This window comes from Neofelis nebulosa, chromosome 8, assembly GCF_028018385.1.
Source record: "Neofelis nebulosa isolate mNeoNeb1 chromosome 8, mNeoNeb1.pri, whole genome shotgun sequence".
NCBI classification, from domain to species: Eukaryota; Metazoa; Chordata; class Mammalia; order Carnivora; family Felidae; genus Neofelis; species Neofelis nebulosa.
Genome location: NC_080789.1, coordinates 90896526 through 90918481, shown reverse-complemented (window position 1 = coordinate 90918481; position 21956 = coordinate 90896526). Strand labels below are relative to the sequence as shown.

At 36.1% G+C, this 21956-nt stretch overlaps 1 protein-coding gene across 1 annotated transcript in view; it reads left to right on the top strand.

Annotated features, from left to right (window-relative positions):
* PIK3C2G (phosphatidylinositol-4-phosphate 3-kinase catalytic subunit type 2 gamma) overlaps window positions 1-21956 on the top strand; it is a 352823-nt gene that overhangs the window by 102034 nt on the left and 228833 nt on the right. The window contains exons 13-14 of the mRNA XM_058743529.1: window positions 3359-3490; window positions 17492-17606. Of these exons, the coding sequence (XP_058599512.1) occupies window positions 3359-3490; window positions 17492-17606 (247 nt within the window). The remainder of the gene's footprint in view (window positions 1-3358; window positions 3491-17491; window positions 17607-21956) is intronic.

Below are 21956 nucleotides of genomic sequence, written 5' to 3'. Positions count from 1 at the left end.
AGGTAAGTCAGGCTATGCTTCTGATTCTGTGTCTCCCTCTCTCTCTGCCCCTCCCCCACTCATGCTCTGTCTCTCTCTGTCTCAGAAATAAATAAACATAAAAAAAATTAAAAAATAATGTGATTCAGGCTATGTTATTCTTCTCCTTAAAAATACTGAAATGGCTCCCAGTTTCATTCAGACAAAAATCAAAGTCCTTACAATGGTTTATTGTTATATATGTGTTAAAAGGAGAGTTCTAAACATTCTTACTTCATTAAATCTCCCATTTTTATCAAGAGAAACTTACTCTGATCTTAGGAAAACTATCTCATATGGAAGAAAAAAGTGTTTCAGAAAAATTTTAGTGTTTATTCATTTTTCAACAGTAGAGTAGGCAAATATATGGTTAAATCTATGCCAGCTACTTGCATAAAAAGAAGCAATCCAACTTTACTTGTTGAATTGTCTCGTAAAGTATTTTTCTAACTTTTTTGTATAAAAGTTCACTCCTTTAATTTTTCAATAGCTATATAGAAGTTAAAAAAAGATTTCTTAGTGAGTATGAGATTATTCTGGCTTTAAAGATCCATATGTATGCAAGAAATGAATAAATAACTATTTAGAGAGCATGTATTCTTACCCTAGAAGAATTTATTTTTATTAATAAAAATGACAAAATGGAAATTGACAGTAACTATCCACTGTAACTGATTGAATTTTTGTCATTCTTGATATGAAAGCTCACTAACAAGTGAAGTTATACATGAGGAAGCCAGACTCAATGAGAAAAAGAACACTCCAGATTATGTGAGGAATAAAGTGAAATTATTATATCTTCCATTCTAGCACAGAAATATGAAAACTGAATAGAAAATCAATTACAAGTAAAGGAGAGCACATTCAAGAAATTACTGTGCATTCCATAGGGTCATCAACATTTTATGTTGAGTTTCAGAGCTTCTTTTAAGCTGAGAAGTATGTCCACAATATCTTAGGTGGATATTTTGGGTATAAAAGAATATGAAAGAAAATAAAGATTTTTAAATATATAAATGTGAAACAAATTAATTTTTTAATAATCTAAACTTTGCTAATCTTGAAAAATAGATTTTATTCACCATAGTCTTTCCTTTATTTACCTTTCCTACTTTTAACTAGAATTAATTTCATCTGTCTACAATGGCTAATATAAATTATTACATTATTGGTTGAATAATGAATGTATTGCTGATATATAACCAACAATTGCCACCTACTGTGTTATACAATGTTTGATCCATTTTGTGGATAAGGAAAAATGAGGCTTATTAGTCATGGAGCCAATATTTGAATGCAGATATATCTAGATTCCAATTTCTGACTTGTTCTCTCCACTCATAGCTTACATATTGAAATCTGAGTTGTTATTAATTCAATTATATCACACCTTAAACTGCACATAGTATTTACCCTTACCCCAATTTCCTGTTTCTTTTATATTTCTGTATCAGTTGAAGTTATCCACTATAACATAATCTACCAGTCTAGAATTCATCTTTAATTCTTCATTTTCCTATTCCAGTAATATGCTCACTCAAATATTAGTTATTAAATTTACCTCTATAATACCCCTTCTGTCTTCCTTATTATTAGCTGCTTTATTACACCCTGGATCTGGGACTCTTTATCACTAGGAATAGCGTGTTGGGAAGATGGATGTGTACCTTCTCAAAACCAGTATGGTCACTGGGCTGAATTAACTCCTCATTTCTTCTTAGACTGAATACTGCCCAGCCACTCACAAAAGGGGGTCACAAATGTGTTATTTGACATCTTGAGTAAGGACTTCTCCTTAGCATCCAGATTAGACAGCCTAATCCTAGTGTGAGAAAATGCTCAATATTACCTGAGGTCTCAACTGGGCCAGCCTCAGTCAGCACTTTCCAATTGAACATTGGCTTTGGTCATCATCAGTATTTTAACAATTACCTACTGCTTAAGAAATTGATGTCAAAATTCAACTGGGAATCACAAGGAATGTGAATTTTTTTCATATTCCTCATACCTAATACCATCAGATATCATACAGTACAAACTGTCCCATTTGCTCTGTCACTTTTCTCTTTCTTTTCCCATTCCTTGGGGAATCAGTTGCCATGATCTTCCCCTATCTGCTAACCTGTTTTAGTTTTTCCATATCGTCCTAGCATTCTCATCTTCTAGTAAACACATTGCCCCATCTAAGCCATTTGAAAACTATATTTTTCATTTCCTCATCTCATAAATAGATCTTTCCTAAATGCCATACTTCTCTTGAGATTCTTATAGTAGAACCTGATCATTTCTATGGAATCAAGATGATTCCAGAAAAGAAAGAAAGGTACCCCTCTCCCTGCCCACCATTAGAGACTTCAGATCATACTCTCAACTTTCTGTCAAAGCTTCTTCTTCTTAAACACTTACACCACCCAGGTGCACTCCTTTCAGTCTTTATAGTATCATATGTAACCTTCTAGACATTCTCTTTTATATATTGATGGATTCAGTGTCTGAATCCAAGTTTTTCTCACCATTAACAATCCTGTCTTTACCCTTGTCCCCTTTTTTTGCCCAAAATATGCAATCCATCCAGGGTCTGTATTTGAAGTTCCTTCCTTTTGACCTAACCAGAAATTGGTATGTCCATTACATTTTAGCAATCATCCCCCAAATGCCTGGGATTTCATCATTACCCAGAATGGTTCACATTGAAAATTGTGAGCAATTCTGTATATTTTTAGCTGTCTTTTTCAAATATTCTCTTTTGCCATGAGGAAAAAGCTCAAATCCCCTTGCCTGGCATATGGAGTTCTTAGGCATTCAGGCAACTATCTACCTTTTCAATTATATTCTGTATAACTTCCCCAACCAACTTGACCACATCGCTTGTTCTAGCCACAATGAGCCACTCAGCGTTTCTCAGCTACACTTAATCTTTCCATGCATAGATGACCTTGTTTTTGTACTTTTCTCTTCCTGGAATATTCTTTTCCAAATCTCAATATGATTATAGCAAATTTATGCTTTAAGACTTGTTTCAAGTTATTTCCTCCCTCCCCCCTTTCCCTAAAACAGTATTAGTCTGTGTTTACAAAGAGTAAATGCTTGGCATTGTAATTTTTGAAAATAAGATTGCATCTCAAAATTATAATTAAAGCAATCCACATTTATTGAATAACCAATCTCACATTATTTTATGTGTTTCTGCTATATTTCCATTTTTATAAGATCAAACACAGAAGTTCAAAAGGATCCCTCAATTCAAATAGTTAATTTTATCACACACCATTATATTACAAGGAAATATCTATGAAAAATCTTTGTAACTGGGTAATCTACTTCTTTCTTTTATTTTTAGGATCAATTTTCCTCTTGAAATAAAGTCACTTCCAAGGGAATCCATGCTCACTGTAAGATTGTTTGGAATTATCTGTACAAACAATAATGCCAATTTACTGGCCTGGACTTGTCTTCCATTGTTTCCAAAAGAGTAAGTATATCATTTGTGATAAATAAAGCTCTCATCTCAATAAACCCCCCTTAGAAATGAACATTTTGCAATATATGGCATAATGAGAAAATCAAGAGGACATTTTATTCTAAAATTGAGGTAGATCAATATAAGTCATGACTATTAAAAGTGGAACTGAAAAGCAAAACTGTAAAAATGGATTTAGAAACAAGCCTCATGCTCAACTTGTCAACTGGGTCATGTATAATAAAAAAAGTATTGGCATGACCAATCTAAATTGCTTTTCCTTCTCTGACCAGCCAGTTTCTCTGAAATTAGTTATTCAAAATGACTTAGATCAATACCGTCACTTAGAAACAATGTGAGTCATGGAATTCTGGCTGAAGTAAAATTATACAATGTAACTGGTTTGCTGATCCTTTATTGCCAAGACAAAAATATTTGATAGGTTTAGGGCAAATTTTTCAGAAAAATAAGCCAACTATGAGTTTAGATATTCTATCAGAACTGGTCATTGCAAAATTAACGTTGACTTAACTATAAGGATTTGGAGCAATTAATACTTAGAATGTTTGACAAAGTCAATTACATGGTTTTCTATGCTATTAAGGAAAAAATATTTCAAATAAATGAGCTTAGTCAGTTTTCACGTGGCAGGACTTGCTTTAGAATTGACTTATAAAATACAATATCTTTAAAAGCCTAGAATGCATATTGCTTTTTTAATATTGTTATAATGTTCATATATATATACATATAATGTATATATAGTAATAATATAATATAAATATTATAATAATAATATAATATAATATAATATAATATAATATAAATAATATAATATAAAATGCTAAGGAAATTGTTCATCAGTTTTTTTGTTCCCAAATTCTGTCATTATAATAATTTATCATCAAAGCAACCATGATAAATCTTTAAGATCGTCTTCGGGGGCGCCTGGGTGGCGCAGTCGGTTAAGCGTCCGACTTCAGCCAGGTCACGATCTCGCGGTCTGTGAGTTCGAGCCCCGCGTCAGGCTCTGGGCCGATGGCTCGGAGCCTGGAGCCTGTTTCCGATTCTGTGTCTCCCTCTCTCTCTGCCCCTCCCCCGTTCATGCTCTGTCTCTCTCTGTCCCAAAAATAAATAAAAAATGTTGAAAAAAAAAAAAAAAAATTTAAGATCGTCTTCGTTGGATTAATTCTGATCTGGTGTGTGTGTGTTGCTCTCTTATTTATTTTCATGCAAGAGTCCATTTCCACAAATATGTTTCTTTTATTTTTTTTCTTTTCTTTTCTCTCTCTCTCTCTCTCTTTTTTTTTTTCTCAGAGAGAGAGAGAATAAGTTTGCACCCATGCACATGGGGTAAGGGCAGAGGGAGAAGGAGAGAATCTCTACCCTGGGCTTGGAGCCTGACATGAGGCTCCATATCACAACCGTGAGATCATGATCTGCATCAAAATCAAGAGTCTAATGCTCAACTGACTAAGCCACCCAGGCGTCCCCACAAATATGTTTCTTGAGGACAAGTAATGTATTTATCTTTATAGTATCTATCACCCAATATGGTACCTCTTATAAATAGGAAATCAGTAGAGGTTTGTTTACTAGATTGAACTGGAAAAAATCAAACTCTGTAGGAGATTTAAAAAGAAATAACATTTCCAAAGACTATAAGAAATAGTTTAGCCCTAGGGCGTCTGGCTGGCTCAGTCAGTGGAGCATACAGCTCTCCATCTCTGGTTTATAGGTTCGAACCCCACATTGAATGTAGAGATTACTTAAAAATAAAATAAAATCTTAAAAAAAATAAAGAAATGGTTTAGCCCTAAAAGGAATACCTACTGCTACTAGCAAATATTTCAAAAATCTGATTGTGGGCTAAGAACTTTCATTACTTTCGCACTAGAAGCAGCTATGCAAGTGCCCTTCCTTCTCTTGAGTGAGTTTCTTTAAAGTTTCAACTGCTGAATTTGTAACATCCAGCATATTTGTAGAGTAATATTTCTAGCTATTCACTGAAAAAAAATTCAGTCCATTTTATTCCCGTCCATCATCTAATACACTACTTTGCACATAACAATCAATAAATATTATATATATAAGAAGTTTGGAATATATGTCTTTCAAACTAATATTCAAGGCTTTTTTTCTATATGGTTACGATAGTAAATTACTGCCTCCATGTTGTTTTGTCATATATCACTTATTATTAGTAAACATTTTTTGTAAATGCTCATCTTTAACTAATGCCATCTGGGACTGATACTTGGTGGTGTTTTCCTAAGGGAAAGTGTTGAAATTGTGGATGATGAGACATCACATCAGAAAACAAAACTTACTTCAAAGAGCGCTTTGATAAGCATTTGTAAATAAATTTCTGAAAGATCATTTCTCATGAAAATCAGAAAATCTGCTTCTCTTCTATGCTAAACAATTTGAAGAAATCCAGATCTTTTCAAGACATCAACAATCCATCATGTGGGGCAATTGGGGAAATGTGATGACTCCCACTGTGTTCATTGCTCTGAGTGACAGAGATTCTAACCCAATTTATTCGATGCACATATTTCCAGAGTACAGCAAATAGGCCACTTAATTTCATTTTCTTTCACAGAATGACCCCGGCCCATAAACATTTCATATTGAATCTGTCACTTATTACAGTTTGAATTGCCCATAGCTAGCCATGTGGAGTTGTATTGAGCACTTATATCTTTATTTTTTCCAACCTACCCACAATCTGAAAATATGCAGAATTAAAAGCTTCCTGCCTCTTTGTGGTTTCCAGAAGTGGTTTTCAAAAGAACCCATGGTGATTTAACTCAGATATATCAGTTATGGCTGCATCAGGACTGTCTACAAATAAAAATAAATTTTAACATTTTGAAGCACACAAATTCACCTTCAGGTCTATAAAAAATAACCAAAGTACAAAGGTAAAATTTTGTCCACAGAAGTTTTATAGTCCTTTCTTTTGCAGACAGAACTTCCATTACATTTATATTCACAATGCTTCCACACTGCAATAAGAAAGTGTTTTTCTCACCTCAACAATTTCTGTGAGCTACCTTCCCTACTTAAATTCAAAACAAATTTGGGGTAGTTACTTAGCATTTCTAAATTGTGGTCAACTCCTTCAACACAGAAATCCTCCACACTGATTGAACAATAGAATCTCCTGGGCAGATTTTAAAATAAATCCAAAAACCAAGTGCTCCCAAATATTCTGATTTAATTGGTCTGCACTGGGGCTCAGGCATCAGTATTCTCAAAGCTTTTCAGGTGTATTAAAGCCCAGAAAAATTAGGATTTTTTTCAATTTTCGAAAGAGAGCCAAAATAAGTCTTAATTTCAAAACAACTTGATTTCCTTAGATTTTTGCTTGAGTAGACAACTCTGACCCCACTGTGTCTTATCATTTCAGATATATCCTCAAAATCAAATATAAAAAAGTTGTGGAAAAGAATTCCTTATTGTCTGTTCTTCCTGTCCAAGAGAGGCCCTCAGTGTTCAAATAGTCCAAATATCTCATTTACAGATGAAGATCTCTATGATAAAGGAAGGTTAAGGGACTTTTTATAGGTCACCAGTCTACTTAAGAATTGAACAAGAACAAGAAGTCAGGGCTGACTTCTCTTCACAGGTTTTACTACCTTAAACTGCCTCCCTTCCTGCCCTTAGGTGTCACACCTTGCTCCATGAATGCACTGTGACATTCTCACCAACATACAAGAAGCTCCTGCCTCAGCTTTGCCTGTGGTCTGCTTTGGGACATGAAACCTATTAGACCTAGGATTGGCAGAATCCCAAAGAGTTTTATAACATCAGATCCTATGAACAGGCTGGCTGCTCAGATCTGGAGTTTTTTCTACTCTTGGTTCCAGAATGCCAGGCCATGGATGCACATAGAATCCTATAGCTAAAAGTGACAATAATTATTTTATTTCAACCTTTGATTTCACAGCTAGAGGAAACAGGGACACAGAGAGGGTAAACCAGCCCATCTGTTCTCCCAGTGCCATGGATTTGGGGTTGGTTTTTCTAAGCATAAAAATTTATACAATTTTGAAATAAAACATATCCTTAAGGGTATTCCAGAAAAAAATATTTTGAAATGTTATATTTAGCACTGTGGCCCTTTTTCTAATGGCATCTTATTCAAAACCTCAGAGTATACGAGTGATGACCAGTCCATGTATGTGTTGTTGGGTGAGGAGTGAGAGGGGAAATTTAAAATCCTGGAATCCAACCTAGTTGCCATCTCCTCACCACCTTTCTAAAGTCCACCTCCAACCATCAAGCCACAGGGGGGAAAAACCACTTTGAAAAACCACAGATTTTATCAAAGAAGTTCAAAGAAGTTAAGCTATTTCAGGCTAGTTAATGAAGATAGGGTGCAGATGTCTTGATAACCTCTGGTGTTCTTTTCTCAAAATAAGCTGTTTCCCATCTTCTATCTTCATAATGTTTTTTTTTTTGTATGCTTAATTTTAATTGACTTAATAAACCTTTTAACAGTAGTACTATAAAAACGACTGTGGTCCCCACTGGCCTGGGTATTAAATGTTTCCATTTTCTTTTCTTTATGAGACCACCATCACTCTTAGATGCATTCTCTTCGCATTTTAATTCCACTAATGGTCTTCATCATCCTCATATTTTCTATTTACAGAAGTCTATGGGAATTTATTTGCCATGTTTGCAATACCTCAAAAGATATTATATGTAATCTATTATCAGAAAGTGAATTAGCTAATATCAAACACAAGAGAGCTCAAAGAATGGTGCCAAACATCCTTTCCCCCATGAATTTCCTTGAAGTATGTGTTATATTAGCCTCACTTGGACAGCTAGAAGTTTATTCTCACTGTGCTCTCTATTGCTTGATGTCTCTTCATGCACATACTTGAATTAAGTGTTCTGACTTCATTCTGCACAATATGCCTCAGGGTTAAGGCCATGGCAGCTGTTAACCCAGACTTCATCCAAGGAGAATAATGACAGATAGTAACAGTTATTCTTGAGTCCCTTCATCCACTGTAGGATTCAGCTTAGATCAGTTATATTTGCAAAGTGAGGTATACCCAGGACATATAAATATAGTAAGGTCATAAGTATAATTCACTGTACAACTTAGATGTGAAGAAAAATGCAATTAATAAATCACACATTTCCTCATGAGTTCCCACCCTGTAACTAATGAGAAAAACTTTACAACAATGACAAAATATTAGTCAATTCAGTAATTTAAATAGTTATTTTAGAAATAAACAGTCTCATTTGGATAAAACATTCAGTCACTCAGACAGCTTCCTGACACCCTCATTCTCTTTCTAGTAGGGTGTCCGGATACACGGGATCAGAAGGGAACAGATTCTTTGTCTTGGTGACTTTTGATATCCAAATCAAATGCACGTTTTAAGCTGGTGACTGCTTGTTACAGCTAGTATAGCTCATGATTGTGGCTGTTCTAGCTTGGCTAGGGTTTACTAGCAGTCCCTGAATTACTTGGTCTCTCTTAGGTACCATAGAGTTCCCAGTTGACCCCAGCTTGAATAGTTCAGTCAGGTGCCATTATTACAAACACACTTTATCCCCACCACATGATCCCTTTTTGGGGACTCTTCACCTAGATATTTTTAGCTGTTACTACATCTCATCCCTTCTATACAAAAAACAAAGAAGGCCCAATAAAGTTAAACTCAGGAGCTTCTTCTGTGTCCTTACCATGGGGCCCAAAGTTTAATCATAACACAAGTAGGTACAGGAGTGGCTCAAGATGTGGTTTTCCTCCAGGATTTGAAACACAGAGTGTTAGAGGAGCACGCTCTGTCTTCAGCATTTTGCTGTGCTCATTCATCTAACATTCCTCCACATCTGCCTTGCAAAGGCAGAAGAGGGGGAAATTGGGACACCTAGGTCAGCCATACTCATTCTCCTTCCTCTTTCTCCGTCTTCTGCTTCCCATAATCTCAAATTGCTAGAAAGTGGTGGCAATCTCCACCCACTACACCACATCCTCTTTCCTCATTCCTGTTAACCCTTAAGCATGGACAGAATATTTTCTATAAATGCTATGGAAAACATTAACATCTGTGCCCTCCAGGTTTGGTGTTAGACATGCTCCTTCCTCTTGCATTCTGCCTGAAGCTAATCCAGAACTTTTTCTAGGCAGATGGATGCTTCAGAAAGTTTGGGGGAAGGTTATATACTCTATAATGAAAAGTGATATTAATAATTTTCAAATAATTATAGCATTAAGCTGACTTTTAGGTTGCTAATACCATCCCTTCTTCATTATTCTACCAAAAAAACAAGTTTCTTTCTCCAGCTGAGGGAGGGATGGAACAAAGGGATAAAGAAAATTCAAAATTCAACCTAGAATAGTCTTAGGTCATATAAAAATATCTGTCTAGTAATGTTTACAAATTATACTCCCTTAGACACTTTCTAATAATATCTTTAGACATGGAAAATAAAAAAGCAGGACTCAGAAAGCTAAAGGTTTAAAGAAAGCTTTAGTTGTTGGATTTTTCCTTCATATTTTGCATAGTTTGTGTAAAGGGAAAAATGAAATTATATAGTTTTTCATTTTTCTCTTTTTAGTTTCAACTTTTTATTTAAATTCCAGTTAGTTAAATTACAGTGTAATATTACTTTCAGGAGTAGAATTTAGTGATTCATCACTTACATACAACACCCAGTGCTCATCTCAAAGTGCCCTCCTTAATACCCATCACTCATTTAACCCATTGGCCTGCCCACCTCTCCTCCCGCAACCCTCAGTTTCTGTATAGTTAAGAGTCTGTTTTATGGTTTGCCTCTCTTTTCCCACCATGTTCATTTGTTTTGTTTCTTAAATTCCACATATGAGTGAAATCGTATAGTATTTGTCTTTCTCTGACTTACCTAATTCAGTTAGCATAATATTCACTAGCTCCACCCACATTGTTGCAAATGGCAAGATTTCATATTTTTTATGGCTCAGATATATTCCATTGTGTGTGGTGCATATATGTATGTGTGTATATATATATATGTCACTTCTTTTATGTCCATTTAGTCAATGGACATTTGGACTCTTTTTATAATTTGGCTATTGTTGATATTGCTGCTATAAACATAGAGGTGCATGTATCCCTTCAAATCAGTATTTTTGTATTCCTTGGGTAAATAGCTAGTAATGCAATTGCTGGATCATAAGGTAGTTCTATTTTTAACTTCATGACGAACTTCCATACTGTTTTCCACAGCGGCTGCACCAGTTTGCATTTCCATCAACAGTATAAGAGGGTTCCCCAGGGTTGGCATCCTTGCCAACATGTTGTTTTCTATGCTGTTAATTTTAGCCATTCTGACAGATGTGAGGTGATAAGTCATTGTAGTTTTGATTTGTTTTTCCCTGATGATGAGTGATGTTGAGCATCTTTTAATGTATCTCTTAGCCATCTATATGTCTTCTTCAGAACACTGTCTATGTCTTCTGCCCATTTCTTAACTGGATTATTTGTTTTTTGGATGAGGAATTTGATAAGTTCTTTATAGATTTTGGATACTCTTTATCAGATATATCATGTGCCAATATCTTCTCCCATTCCAAATGTTGCCTTTTAGTTTTGTTGATTATTTCCAACATTTTACAGAAACTTTTTATCTTGAAGTCCCAATAGTTCATTTTTGCTTTTGTTTCCCTTGCCTCAGGAGATGTACCTAGTAAGAAGTTGCTCCCGCTGTGTTCTCCTTCAGAATTATGATTGTTTCCTGTCTCACATTTAGGCCTTTCATCAATTTTGAATTTATTTTTATGTATGGTGTAAGAAAGTGGTCCAGTTTTAGTCTTCTGCTTCTTGCAGTCCAGTTTTCATAATACCATTTGTTGAAGAGACTGTCTTTTTTCCATTGGATATTCTTTTCTACTTTGTTGAAGACTAGTTGATCATGTAATTGTGGGTCCATTTCTGGGTTCTCTATTCTATTCCACTGATCTATGTGTCTGTTTTTGTGCCAGTACCATATTATCTTCATGACTACAGCTTTGTAATATATCTTGAAGTATGGAATCATGATGCCTCCAGCTCTGCTTTTCTATCTCAAGATTGCTTTGGCTACTTGGGGTCTTTTAGGGTTCAATACCAAGTTTAGGGTTGTTCTAGCTCTGTGAAAATGCTAGTGGTATTTTGATAGGGATTGCATTAAATGTGTAGGTTGCTTTGGTCCTTATAGTCATTTTAACAATATTTGCTCTTCCAATCCATGAGCAAGGAATGTTTTTCTATTTCTGCGTGTCATCTTCAATTTCTTTCATCAGTGTTTTATAGTTTTCAGAGTACAGATCTTTTACCTCTCTGGTTAGGTTTATTCCTAGGTATCTTACAGTTTTGGGTGCAGTTGTAAATGTTATTGATTCCTTGATTTCTCTTTCTGCTTCTTCATTGTTGGCATATAGAAATGCAACAGATTTCTGTATGTTGAATTTGTATTCTGTGACTTTACTGAATTTGTGTATCAATTCTAGCAATTTTGGGGTCGAGTCTTTCAGGTTTTCTACATAGAGTATCATGTCTTCTGCAAATAGTGAAAGTTTTACTTCTTCCTTGCCAATTTGATTGCCTTGATTGCTGAAGTTAGGACTTCCAGTGGGAGTCAACATCCCTGTCTTCTTTCTGACTGCAGAGGAAAAGCTCTCAGTTTTTCCCCATTGAAGTTGACATTAGCTGTGGGTCTTTTGTATATGGTGATTAAGATGTTGAGGTATGTTCCCTCTTATCCCTACTTTGTTGAGGTTTTTATTAAGAATGTATGCTGTATTTGGTCAAATGCTTTTTCTGCATCTATTGAGAAGATCATGTTTCTTATCTTTTCTTTTATTAATTTGGTGTATCATGCTGATTGATTTGCAAATATTGAACCACCCTTGCAACCCAGAGAAAAAATCCCACTTGGTCGTGGTGAATGATTCTATTAATGTATTGTTGAATTTGATTTGCTAGTATCTTGTTAAGAATTTTTGCATCCATGTTCATCAGGGATATTGGCCTATAGTTCTCTTTTTTAGTGGAGTCTTTGTTTGGTTTTGGAAATCAGGGTAATGCTGGCCTTGTAGAATGATTTTGGAGTTTTCCTTTTATTTCAATTTTTTTGGATAGTTTGAGAAGAATATGTATGAATTCTTCTTTAAATGTTTGGTAGAATTCCCTGTGAAGCCATTTGGCCCTGGATTTTAGTTATTTTGGAGATTTTTGGTTACTGATTCAATTTCTTTACTGGCTATGGGTTTGTTAGTTTTCTATTTATTCCTGTTTCAATTTTGGTGTCTATATGTTTCTAGGAATTTATCCATATCTTGCCCAGATTGCCCAATTTGTTGGCATATAATTTTTCATAATATTCTATAATAATTGTATTTTGTGGTGTTTGTTGTTTATTTATTAAATAAAGTTTATTTATTTATTGTGACACAGAGAGAACATAAACAGGAAAGGAGTCTAGAGAAGGATAGAGAGAATCCTAAGCAGGCTCCATGCTGTCAGTGTGTAGCCTGATGCAGGGCTCGAACTCATGAATTGTGAGATGATGATCTGAACTGAAATCAAGAGTCAGATGCTTAACCAACTGAGCAACCCAGGTGCCCCAGTTTCCATGTATTTTTTTTTAATTTCTTTTTTAATTTCCTGGTTGATCCATTCATTCTTTAATAGGATGTTCTTTAACCTCCATGTATGTGTGGTCTTTCCAAAGCTTTTTCTTATGGCTGATTTCAGGTTTCATAGAGTTGTAGTCAGAAAATGTACATAGTATGATCTCAATCTTTTTGTACTTGTTGAGGATTTACTTGTGACTCAATATGTGATCTATTCTGGAGAATGTCCCATGTGCACTTGAAAAGAATATGTATTATGCTGCTTTTATTCTGCTCATAAAATATTTTGAATGTATCTGTTTAAGTCCATCTGGTCCAGTGTATCATTCAGTGCCGCCATTGTTTCCTTGTTGATTTTCTGCTTAGATGATCTGTCCATTGATGTCAGTGGAGTGTTAAAGTCCCCTACTATTATTGTATTATTGTCAAAGAGTTTCTTTTTGTTATTAATTGTTTTATATATTTGGGTGTTTCAAGTTGGGGGCATAAATATTTTCAATTGTTAGATTGTCTTGTTTGAGGTACCCCTTTATTATGATACAGTGCTCTCCTCATCTCTTGTTATAGTTTTTGGTTTTAAAATGTATTTTGCCACAGATGCCTGGGTGGCTCAGTCGGTTGGGCATCCGCCTTTAGCTCAGGTCACGATCTCAGTTTGTGAGTTCGAGCCCCACGTTGGGCTCTGTGCTGACAGCTCAGAGCCTGGAGCCTGCTTCAGATTCTGTGTCTCCTTGTCTCTCAGCCCCTCCCTGCTCATTTTCTGTCTCTCTCTGTCTCTCAATATAAATAAATGTTAAAAAATTTTTTAAATGTATTTTGTCGCACAAAATTATTGCTGCTCTGGCTTTCTTTTGACATCTATTTGCATAAAAAATATTTCTCCATCCCATTACTTTGAATCTACAGGTGTCTTTAGGTCTAAAATGAGTCTCTTGTAGGCAGCATATAGATGAGTCTTGTTTTGTTTTTTTTTTATCCATTCTGACACACCTGGGTCTTTTGTTTGGAACATTTAGTCCATTTACATTCAGAGTAATTACTGATAGATATGAATATAATGCCATTTTAATGCTTATTTTGTCATTGTTTCTAGAGATTTTCTGTTTCTTTTTCCTACTCAAAGAGTCTCCTATACTTCTGGCAGGACTGGTTTCATGAACACAAACTCCTTTAGTTTTTGTTTGTCTGGGAAACTCTTTCTGTGCTTCTATTCTAAATGATAGATAGCCTTACTGGATAGAATATTTTTGGTTGTTGGGTTTTGCATTCAGCATGATGAATATACTATGCCACTGCCTTCTGGCCTGCCAAGTCTCTGTGGAGAGAGCTGCTACTAACCTTATTTGTCTTCCCTATGAATTCTTTTATTTTGCTGCTTTTAAGATTTTTCTTTACCACTCTATTTGGCAAATTTAACTACTATGTGTCTTGGTGTTGGCCTGCTTTTGTTGATTTTTATGGGAACTCTCTGTGCTTCCTGTATTTGGAAGTTTGTTTCCTTCCCCAGATCAGGGAAGTTTCTCAGCTATTAGTTCCTCAAGTAAATCTTCTGCCCCCTTTTCCCTCTTTGTCTGCTGGTACTCCTATGATACGAATGTTATTATGCTTTATGGCATCACTGAGTTCTCTAAGTCTACTTTCATGTCCAAGATTTTTGTTTCCCTCTTTTGATCAACCTCACTGTTTTCAATAATTCTATTTGCTCTGTCACTTATTCAATTCCCTGCTTCTTCCATCTTTGTGGTCATTGCTCCAGTTGATTTCAAATCTCAGTTACTGAATTTTTCGTTTTGGCTTGATTGTTTTTAAGTTATTTTATCTTTGTAGTAAGGAACTCCTTGGTGCCTTTTCAAGTCCAGATAGTATTCTTATGATTGTTTGCTTTAAATTCTGGATCAGGCATATTACTTATATCAGTTTCAATTAGATCCCTGGCCATGACCTTTTCTTGTTCTTTCCTTTGGGATGAATTCCTTATCTTGGCATTTTGTTTAGATCTTTGTATTCTTCTGTGTTAGGAAAGCCTATAATGTTTCCTGCCTCTGAGAGTAATAGCTTTATGAAGAAGAAGAGGTCATATAATGTTCAGGACCTGGCACTTCAGGAAGTGTCTTTGGTGTATGCTGCACATACTCTGCCCCTGTGTTATGGCTGCTCTCCCTCAGGTCAGTCCTCTGCAGGGTTTTTCCTTGCCTGTAGTGGGGAGTGTTTGTACCTTGGCCAGAGTGTGGTGAGTTTTACCTAGGTATGCTCTGACCTGCCTGTTAAAAAAGACTGAATCTATTTCCACTAGAGCTGATGCTTTGCAGAACTCTATGGTCAGTAGATGGGGTGCATGCAGGGGGGTTGCACTGGTCTTCTGGCAGAGGGACCCGCCATGCTGGTTCTCAGGCACACTTTCTCTAGAAAAGCAGTACCAGCAGAGCTCAGGGAGGTGGGAGTTGGCGTATACAGGTTAGGCAGCTAGTGTTGGCCCTGTGCTGTTTACTAAAGTTAGTTTATGCTGAGGGGAAAGGAAGGGAAAGGGCACCAGCCCACTCCTTTGTCCCTGGAGAGAGCAATTCAGGCTTGCTGTTGTTGGGAAAGCCCTCCCAAAAGAGCAGATACTTCCCTTTGTGTGTTATAGGTGTTTTTCAGACCGCTATTTTCACATTATCTGTCTTCAAGTTAGTGCCTGCCTGGACGAGTGCAGTGGACTTTTTGATCTGTCCCGACTGAGTTTTAAAATTCCAAACTTTAGGGAGCTAGTGTGTCAGGGATCTGTGCTGGTCTTCTGGGGGACAATCTCACTGCACTGGGATTGGTATGGGTTTGACCCAGAAAGGCACTTGCACAAGAGCTCAGAAGTGTAGAATTTGGAACAAAACACACTAAGCAGCCAGTGTCTGAGTTAGCTGCCCTCAACAAGTGTCTCTGCACCTATGCTGAGGGGAGGGAGAGGGAATTGGTGCCTGCTGGCTCCTTTTGTCCCCAGACAGGCAATGCCACCTCTCTCAGATACACTCTAAGAAGGGGTAAACTGTCTCTCCCAGTACATTTGAGGTGATCCACAGATTGAACCCTCTGCCTCTGGGTTACCTGCCTGCCCACTCTACAGTAATGCTGCAGTACCCTCAAGGCTTTACACCATCCATATCATGGACCTCTAAAACTCTAGTCTTTGAGCGCCACTGGTTGCAAATACTCATGAAAATCAGCCCCTCTTGTTTTCCCACCCAGTGGCTTTGGGGAAGTGTTTTCCTTGTGTGATCCCCTATGTGCTCTTCTCTCTCCCCATGTCTCCACAACTAGGGCTCTCTCCTCTCTACAGCACCTGTGATCTGTTTCTCCCCAAAACCATGTCTCCACACCTCCTACCTTCCACAATGTGTCCTCCTGTCTCCTTCTATTTGTAAAGTTTTTTTCTGCTTTCCTTAGTTCGATTTCTTGGGTATTCATAATGATTTGACATTTATCTAACTGTGTTCAAGGGATGAGGCAAGCCTAGGGTCTTCCTACTACTCTGCCATTTTAGCTCCTCCCCACTCTATACTGTTTTCAAAAGACTCACTTGATGCCTTAAAGTTCTTTATAAACTTAAATTTAATTTTTGTTGACTTGCTGACATTTTTATTTTGGTATGTTAAAGTCAAAGACTGTCCTCCCTGATCAATTGGAACATTTTATCAATAATCTAATTCATATATATAATCACATGTAGATTCTCTTTTAATTCCTATATGGATCTATGGATTTGGATGTTACTGAAGCTGTTAAAACCATCCATGAATTCTTCCTGTCTAAAGGCTTCTTGTATTCACTCTCATTTACAATGTTAATACAACCTATTTTTAAACATTCAGACTATGAAAAATCTTTCTATTTAGAAGCATTTCCTCTGTGAATTACAACTATTTTGAATCTTCAGATCACATGCTAATTTAAATCTTTTCTTTCTATAAATTTAGAGCTCATACCTTTAATGATGCCCAAGGAATTTAGTCATTTTGTGGAGCAAAAAATGTTCTGAAGAGTTGATGTCTTCATTGACTTGAGGCACTCATAACTCCAAGAATATAAATCTAAGATTCTTAGTCTTATCTTATAATCAATATTGTTGGAAATTAAGGAAAAACTCTACCTGTCAGAAACTATTTTGGAAACAGTTTTCTCATGTGGAAAATAAATGTAGCTATCTGTGAACATAGCCATGCATGTGGTATATTAGAAATTAACTACTAATCAGTTTCTAGGCTTATAGAATATTGTATTCCTTTCTAGCTACTGAATGAAGCCACTAAAATAGCTGGTTATGTTTACATTTCAAAAGAAAATATTTATAGGTTATAAAAACTTCCCTTATGAAGTGACTCCTGTATGTCTGTATGTGTTGTCTTTTGTAGCAAGTCCATTCTCGGGTCTATGCTATTCAGCATGACATTACAGAGTGAGCCTCCCATAGAAATGATAGCTCCAGGAGTATGGGATATAAGCCAGCCATCCCCAGTGACCCTACAGGTAAGTGTCAGACTATGAGATTAAAATATGTATGGCAAGGAAAAAAAAGTATTCATGTAAAGTATTGGTTGATGAGTAGCTTGTCAATTATAGAAACAATTTTCTTCTAGGATCACACATTTTAATAGTCTTCTCTTTCTCTAACCTGCTGGGATTCATAAAACCTCTGGTGCTTTTATTTTGTATCCAGTACTCTCAAAGCACTTTTCTCCCAGCTTACATAATAGCAATTTCAAGCCATTCTCCACCAAACATGATCATAAAGGAAAGGGATGGAGCATTGCCATTATTATATTCATTATGTGTATTCATTTTCCTGTCCATTGTCTGAAAACAGTCATTGGTGTATATTATTAACTTGACACCTTACACCTGTCTCTGCATTGTGTCATGTTTCCTTAAAATACTTCAAGTTTGTGTTTCCTGTATGACTAGTGATTAGCTCAGCAGTGGGGGAGAAACTTCAAACAAAATCTATCCAACATACTTTTTTTTTTCTTAAGGTCTCTCTTCTTTCTGTGATTTGTAATCATGAATAAGAGGTGGCTAATGATTCTGAGCTTTGGTCCTTACTGCTGAGAGCTCCTTGTGTGTTCATCATTATAAGTGATCATATTGGTCTGATACATGAAGCATGGCCACTCCCATATATGGAAGTGCAGGGAATGTGAACTTTCCATATCTATAAGGAAAAACTGAGAACTGCTATATCTTTGGCTTCTATCTACTAACGTGCTGGTAGCACCTAAATCAATTAAAACTGCCTCTTGATATTGTCAGATGTCCTCTAGGGATAAAAGTTGCCCTCAGTTGAGCATAGTTGCTCTAAAGAAAGATAGTGGAGCCTCTAAGCTCTTAAGTTTCTAGGCTCAGGGTGAGGGACAATGTTTAGCAAGATGGATAGCAAGATGCTGAAACTGGAAGAGAAAAATAATACCAATAAAAATGCGGCTTCCACTCTGAAATAAGCCCTCACCAAGAAGTAACCAAAGGTCTATTTCCAATTTACAGACATGATGATGAATAAGTGTTTGCTCGATCTTGGCACAACATCATAGACACTCAACATATGATGGCTTATTGATTAGTAGATGTCCCATTGTAACAGGAAAACTACCTTCTTTTAAGAGGACAATGCATTTTTTTTTATCAGACTATTCCTTGCCAGATTCAAACTACCTCAGCTTAATGAGAATCTTCCAAGTCTGATCATTACCAGAGCTTTGAGGATATAAAGTTATGATTAGAAGGGTCTTTATCAGGAGTAGTGGGGGTGGAAGAAGAAGGGAGACTAACAGATGATTCTTCTCAGATGAGAGGAATAGCTCCTTTAGAACACAGATCCTGGCAAGTGGAATATACGGACAAGTTTCAAGTATTCAATAGCAGCATAGATTTTCAAGTAGACATCTGGAGCCATAACTAAATTTATCTTACATAAAAAAAGGAGAGGCATGTAAATCACTCAAAAGTATGCAAAAAGTTAAATCAATAAATTTTTATAAAATAATTTCAAATGGTATAGACATACAAGGAAACTTCTCAGGATATTTTTAATTAATGATGAAATATACAAAATAAAATAGGAGTTATTAAGGTATTAAAGTTAAAACCCTTAAGGACCAAAATCACTTTAATTATACACAGCTAAATTTAGAGCAGAATCTTTCAACCTAAAGATTATAGTGAGGAAATTAGAGTTCTGCAACCAGTGTTTGTGTTAAGGAATCAAGATGGGTCTCAGGGAAAAGACATCAGGCTCAGAGTTAGAAAATCTAGATTATAGTCTTAGCTCTTTAACAAAAAACTTCATGACCTTGAACAAATCACCAAACCTATTTTCACCTCTGTACAATGAAAGGGTTACACTATGCCTATCCAACTTCTTTAAGATTGTACTTTTCTGATCGTCTTTATTAGACAGTTACTGCCACATGGTAGCCACCCTAGTATGATAAGGGATGTGATATGGCACAGAACCCGAATCCCTCAAGTCCATCATTGTTTTGGAGGGGAGGGGGTTCTATGGCTGATGCACAGACCAGAAGCAGTGAATGGTGTGAAGTAGATCTGAGTTCAGAAATGGAGACAGATTATTGCATGATTCCATTTACCTGGATCAACTTCCTACCTCTCCCTGTATACAATGTAGTACAGTGGCTCTATCACAATTTAAGAATCAAAAGCAGAGTTTTAATCAATGTTGCACTTGCTCTATTCTATATTCCTCTACTACCCCATCCCCCTATTCATGTCTACATTCACTATTTTCTGGTTTTACTGGTTTATAGGCCTAGTTGGCCTATCCAGTGGTTTCACTTCTCTTCATACTAGTCCTCTCTGCAACTTTTGGCACTCTCTCTTCCCCATTACAGAGTACTCTTCTCTCATTTTCCTTTCTGTTTCCTTCCCAGGCTCCCTTTCTGCTAATCCTCTCTGTTGACAAGTTCTCAAAGGTTCCATCTGCTACCCAATGCTATTCTCAGTATATATACTCTCCCTGGAAAAATTTCTTAAAAAGCCTTCTTGAGATAAAATTCACATACCATATAATCTTCCCATTTAAAGTGTGCAATATAGTATTTTGAGGTTTTTTTTAGTTTTTTCAAAGATACGTACAATTATCATCAACATCAATTTTAGAGCATTTCATCACTTTAAATAGAAATCCCATAACTTCAGTTATCACCTCCTATTCCTCCATTTCCTCCAACTCTAAGAAACTACTAATCTACTTTTTGTCATTATAGATTTTCCTATTCTGCACATTTCATATAGATCAAATAATATAATACTTGGTCTATTGTGACTGGCTTCTTTCACTTAGCATAATGTTTCAAAGTTCATATATATTGGAGCATATATCAGTATTCATTCCTTTTTTGTTGTTGAATAATATTATATTGTATGGACATACTACACTTCATTTATCCATTCATCAGTTGATATGCATTTAGATTGTTTCTACCTTTTGACTATTAAGATAGCACTACTGTGAACATTGATGTACAAATTTGTGTGTAGACAATATGTTTTCATTTATCTTGGATATATATATATATATATATATATATATACACACACACACATATACATATACATATACAATACACATACACATACATAGCACTGGAATTGCTAGCTCTTATTCATTACTAAGGTTTTGTTCACAGTATGTATCCAGGTTCATTTCTTAGTCTATCTCTAGTTCAGGTTCTTTCACACCACAAGCTTCAGGCAAATATGGCCATATACCTGCTAAAACTCCCAACTGGATATTCCATAGACAGCTTCAAAGACAACATATCCCAAACTGAGCTCACCTTCCTCTCCAAATTGCTTTCACCCCCTGAATTATTTATGTTTATGTCCCCCATATACCCTCACTTGTTTCATTTGCCTCCTCCTTGTTTATCCCTACTCAATCAGTATATACTATATCCTGCCAATTTATCGCCCTATGTTCCCTAAGTGTATCCTCTCAATTTGCCACATCTGCCCTAGTTCAGAAATTTCCTCCTAGGTTACAACAGTTTAGCTGGTTTCCTTGCCTTTAGCTTTGTCATTCTCTCATTCAGAATCCATATGTGACCCTTCTAAAACTTAAATTTGAACCTGCTACTCTTATATTTATACTCTTCAATAACTGAACACTACCTAGAGAATTAAGTCATGCTTTACAGTATGACCCCCCCCCACACACACACACACATTGTTTTCTTACCATTCCTTGTCTGACACTTCAAGCTCCAGCAACTTTGAAAATGTTATTGTTTCTGACATGCACTGTCCTGCTTTTAGCTTATGTGCATTTACAAATACGGTTTCCTCTTGCAGTGTGCCCTCCTTCTTCCTTTCACCATCCACTGCCCACCCCTCCTCTGACTTTGTGTAATTAATATTCATCTTTTAGAATCCACAGTCTCTCCTATAGGAATATCTCCCACATGCTTTCCTCTGTTTCTACCCTAAGTGGGGTTAAGTGCCCTTCCTCTGTGTTCACATAATAACCAATAAGATTTTTTTCAACACATGGGCCACATATTTCTTTCTCATTGACTTGTTTTTCCTACTGACTTCTTGATTTCTGAAAGCATTGAGTGTTTTATCCCCAGAATCCAGCATAGTACCTGATATCTAATATTTCTAAAATTGATGCTGTGCATCTATACCTCTGATCACTATAATCACCCAATCTACAGATGTTTCTAAACTTAACACTTTGGTCCACTTATTAGAATCCAGATACCAGAGTGTATGGTTTTTCCTTTTATGTAAGTGCCCTTCTTCTTCTTTTTTCTAAGTTTATTTATTTATTTTGAGAAAGAGAGACAGAAGCATGAGTGGGGA